Raw genomic sequence first — 5,000 nt, forward strand, 5'->3', positions numbered from 1 at the left:
TGTGTGTGTGTGTGTGTGTGTGTGTGTGTGACGATGTGTGTGTGACAATGTGTGGGTGACGATGTGTGGGTGACCGCTATCGCAGACTGCCTGTCCCTGGACGTGGTCTGTCAGGAATCTATGACGACACTGCTGGTCGCCTGGTCGGCCTTTGAAGATCCGGAGACCTCTGTGACAAAGTGAGTGATGGACGGGATGGTGGGTTAGTTTCCGAGTGACTCTGTCTGTCTGTCTGTCTGTCTCTCTGTACCTTGTTGCCTGTCTGTCTGTCTGTCAACGTGACGGCTGGACTTTTTTCTCATCGCGTGTGCCTTTTCTCTGTCTCAGTTTCAGTTTCAGTTTCAGTAGCTCAAGCAGGCGTCACTGCGTTCGGACAAAACCATATACGCTACACCACATCTGCCAAGCAGATGCCTGACCAGCAGCGTAACCCAACGCGCTTAGTCAGGCCTTGAGAAAAAGAAAAGAAAAAAAAGGGGGAATAAATAATAGATAAGCTTACATAAATAAATAATCATAATATAGAAAAAGGTAGTAGTAGTAGTAGTAGTAGTAGTAGTCGTAGTAGTAATAATAATAATAATAAAATCAGTGTGATTGTGCTTAATTCAGGTTGGTGGTTTTTTTTGCTGTTGTTGCTGTTGTTGAATTTCTTTTTTTCCTGTACGTTTTCAACACTGGGAGTGGTTATTGTAATTTGTATTTGTATTTGTAATTCATGTTATCACAACATATTTCTCTGTGTGAAATTCGGGCTGCTCTCCCCAGGGAGAGTGCGTCGCTTCACTACAGCGACACCCATACTTTTTTGTTTGTTTGTTTGTTTGTTTTCCTGTGTGTAGTTTTATTTGTTTTTCTTATCGAAGTGAATTTTTTTCTACAGAATTTTGCCAGGAACAACCATTTTATTGCCCCGTGGGTTCTTTTACGTGCGCTAAATGCATGCTGCACACGGGACCTCGATTTATCGTCTCATCCGAATGACTAGCGTCCAGACCACTACTCAAGGTTTAGTAGAGGGGGAGGAAATATCGGCGGCTGAGCCGTGATTCGAACCAGCGCGCTCAGGTTCTCTCGCTTCCTAGGCGGACGTGTTACCTCTAAGCCATCACTCCGCAAAGGGAAAGCTAATGAAACATTCGCTAATTTGCAAAGGAAACAAAATAAACAGACAAAAAACGGAAAAAAAAGAAAAAAAGAAGATATAAATCATATCAAATGAAAATTAAAATTAAGGACTGATTTATTTAATTTACCTTTTTTTTCAGTTCAGTGTAAACTCTTTTTAGCAGTGAGAATGTGATTAATAGAACAGACAGTTCGCTACCATGTTTGCGTTGTTATTCTCTGTGTTGTTAATAATGTGTTGTTGGTACTGTTGCAATACTATTGTTGCTGTTAGCGCGGTTGACGTTCATATTACTGTGCTTGAGAGAGTGAGTACTGTTGCAATACTACTGTTGTTGTTGTCGTTAGTGTGGTTGAAGCTGTTATTATGATTATTGTGTTGATGATGATGGTGATGATATATGTATATATATATATATATATATATATATATATATATATATATATATATATATATATATATATATATATATATTAATGATTATTGTTATTGTTGTTTATTTATTTATTATTATTATTATTATTATTATTATTATTATTATTATTATTATTATTATTATTATTATATATTTTTGTACGCTTATAGTTGACTTCATCAAGTTTTTGAGCCTTATACATATTATTATTAGTAGTAGTAGTAGTTGTTGTTCTTTTTTATGTATTTATCTATTATTTATTTACTTTTTTTTTTCTCAAGGCCTGACTAAGCGCGTTGGGTTACGCTGCTGGTCAGGCATCTGCTTGGCAGATGTGGTGTAGCGTATATGAATTTGTCCGAACGCAGTGACGCCTCCTTGAGCTCCTGAAACTGAAACTGAAACTGTTGTTGTTTTTGTTGTCATGCATGGGGGAGTTCCGCTGCAATACCACTGTTACTGTTAGCTTGGTTGAAGTTAATGTTACTGTGCATGGGGTGGTTTTGTTGCAGTACCATTGTTGCTGTTAGTGTGGCGTAAATTCGTATTATTTTGCATGGAAAAAGTACTGCTGTTGCAATGCAACTGTTAATGAGATTGAAGTTAATGCTATTGTGCATTAAGTGGGGGAGGGGGGGGGAGGCGGGAAGGGGGGGGCGGGGGTAGAAGCGTGTGGTGAGGGTGGTAGGGAGGGGGGGGGGGGGTGTACGTGTAGGAGTGAGGGAGGTGGTATGCCACTGTTGTTGATGCTGTTGTTAACACTCCCGCTGTGACGTTATGTTTGGTTGTTTTTTTTGTTTTTTTTGTTGTTGTTGTTTGTTTGTTTGCTGTTTGTTTGTTTGCTGCTGTTGTTTGCTTTTTTGCTTTTTTTTTCCTTTTCTTTTTTGGGGGGCAGGGGGGTGGGGGGCTGGGGCGCCCCAGTCTCCTCTTTTTTCCCACTTTTTAAAAAAAAATATTTTTTTTAGTGGGGCCTCCGTCTTCCTATTCCCCCCCCCCCCCCCCCCCCCCTCCCCCCGCCCCCACATCTTTCTTTTTCTCCTGTTACAGTTTCATATTTACCTTTCATGCATCACTTTCACACACACACACACACTAACTAATCAGTGTGACTAATTGTGTGTGTGTGTGTGTGTGTGTGTGTGTGTGTGTGTGTGTGTGTGTGTGTGTGTGTGTGTGTGTGTGTGTGTGTGTGTGCGCGCGCGCGCACGCGTGCGCCCATGCGCTTGTGCTCGCGTGTGTGGCACCAGATACGAGGTGGCGGTCGGGAGCAGTGCCGGGGGCGGAGAGTTACGGGCCCTGGAGGAAGTGCCCCCTGGCCAGACATACCACCTGGTGAAAGGCCTTGACCTGATGGGGCAGATACAGGTGTGTGAGCAAAAGAGAACTTGGAGAGGAGATACGGATACGGATACGGATGTTTTATTTATATAAAGGCCATTGCCCCTCATGAAGGGGTACAATACATAAACAAGCACAACCACTGAAGAAAATCATGAAGTTGCAACAGATCTGAAATGCAATGCCTTGTACAATTATATTGACAAATTCCTTATGACGCTTTCTTTTTCACATGTTAGAAGTAGACTTAAACGAAATTGACTGGGATATCTATAAAAAGCAGGTGGGATATATCGTACTCTCAAACTGGTTAAAGCAGGACAACATAAAGCAAAATGCAACTCATCTTCATTTCCACTTTTGCACAACGGACACATTAAATCAACTGCAGAATGTTTCCTGTAACGATAATAATGCTGAGAAATTTCTGAAATGCCAAAACGAAATCTTGTCATAATAAATGTTAAGTGTTTGTCTAAGTTCATACGCAGGTAAATCTTAACGTCATGACCAGTCCTATATACGCAAAACCTATCACTATTATTCACATGGAAGGAGAGCACAAGAGAGAGTTAGTACTAGAGGAGAGCTGACTAGAACAGAATGATATGATGAAAAACTAAAAAGAGTACATAATAACTACCAAGTTAACTCACTCAGTACGGCCAGTCCTCTCTTCTCCTGTACACAGACCCCTCGGATGTCCAGTGGGTGTCTGAATGACCCAACCTTTAGCTTCCGTCGTCAGAATTGTGGTATTCTTTGTCAACATTCACCTCTTCAGTATAAGAGCCTTCCACTTGCAATATTTTGATGATGGTAATTGGGGTGAAACGCTGTTAACGTCGTCTCTTTCGCCGTTCGTATGGAGAGAGTTAAACCGATCTCTCAGTCAAATAAGGCTACTTACTTGCGTAGCTTTCGTCGGCCGATCCGGCCGGCTTCTTCAGCGCAACTGCTGGGTAGAGAACTAGCAGCTGTACGCATCGCCGTGAGCGAACTCACGACAATACGACTTGACGAGTGAGGAGTACACCGATGGCAGGTTGCATCGGTCCCGGTCACGGTTGAGGGTGGGGTTCCTGGCGGTGATGTGGGCTGCCTCCTTTACTTCCCTCTGGAACCATCTTGCTTCTCTGTCGAGAACTTGCACATGTCCTTTGCAAAGTGATGTTGGTTGTGGGTCAGATGTTCGCCCACTGGGGAGCACTCTCGTTTGTGTTCTTTCAGTCTTTTGTGCAAGCTGCGCTTGGTTTAACCAATGTAACTTGGGTTACATTAACTAAAAAGAGTAGAGAAACGAATAGAACAGCATGAGAAGTATTTTGAAAACTTGAAAGGTGGAGAACTGTGTGGAACATAACGGGAAGAAGAAAACTAAAAGAGTAGAGGAGAATTAAGTACAAGATAATGAGAACAAAAAATCCAGAGCAGAGAACTGAACAAAGCAAAAAAAGGAAACGAAAGTGTAGAGACCACCGAAAGCGGAGTATGGTTGCCTACAGGGACGGGTAAAAGCTGTCATACGTGTTAAAGCTCACTCGTGTACATATGAGTGAGGGGGTTGCAGGCACAAATTGTGCCTTTCATGTAAAACATGAAAATGTAGCAAAGTGGATGAAACAAAACAAACTAAGAATGAATGATAACAAAACAGGACTCATGTTGACTGGTAATAAAAAATATGCTGAAGCAGATAAATACAACGTCTATCATTTGTTCTGGCATAGGAATTTATTTCTCTAGTTCTGTCTGCAATCTTCGTTTTTACGTGGATTCATCCCTGACGATGGAAACTCACGTGAACCACCTGTGTAAAGATTTTACTTTCTGATTCGTAAGATTAGTAAAATCCGCCGCTTCCTGTCTGTTGATGCCGCCAACAAACTTGCTGTTGTCTTCATTTTATCCCGCCTAGATTATTGCAATTCTCTCTTAGCTGGCCTTCCCAATGACAAACTCTACAAGCTCCAGAAAATACAGAATTGTGCAGCTCGACTCGTCCTTAAAAAGTCGAGGAGATAGAGCGCTACTGCTCTCCTGCGGACACTTCACTGGTTGCCTGTTCAAGCCAGAATTGAATATAAAGTTGCCTGTCTATGCTTTCAGTGCCTGAAT

General features: G+C 41.9%; 1 protein-coding gene across 4 annotated transcripts in view; it reads left to right on the forward strand.

The window, feature by feature from the left end:
• The window catches only part of LOC143301898 (uncharacterized), a 143,273-nt gene that overhangs the window by 74,549 nt on the left and 63,724 nt on the right, over window positions 1–5,000 (forward strand). For all 4 annotated transcript variants that reach the window (XM_076616330.1, XM_076616329.1, XM_076616332.1 and 1 more), the window contains exons 39-40: window positions 86–179; window positions 2,792–2,909. In XM_076616330.1, the coding sequence (XP_076472445.1) occupies window positions 86–179; window positions 2,792–2,909 (212 nt within the window). The remainder of the gene's footprint in view (window positions 1–85; window positions 180–2,791; window positions 2,910–5,000) is intronic.

This window comes from Babylonia areolata, chromosome 28, assembly GCF_041734735.1.
Source record: "Babylonia areolata isolate BAREFJ2019XMU chromosome 28, ASM4173473v1, whole genome shotgun sequence".
NCBI lineage: Eukaryota > Metazoa > Mollusca > Gastropoda > Neogastropoda > Buccinidae > Babylonia > Babylonia areolata.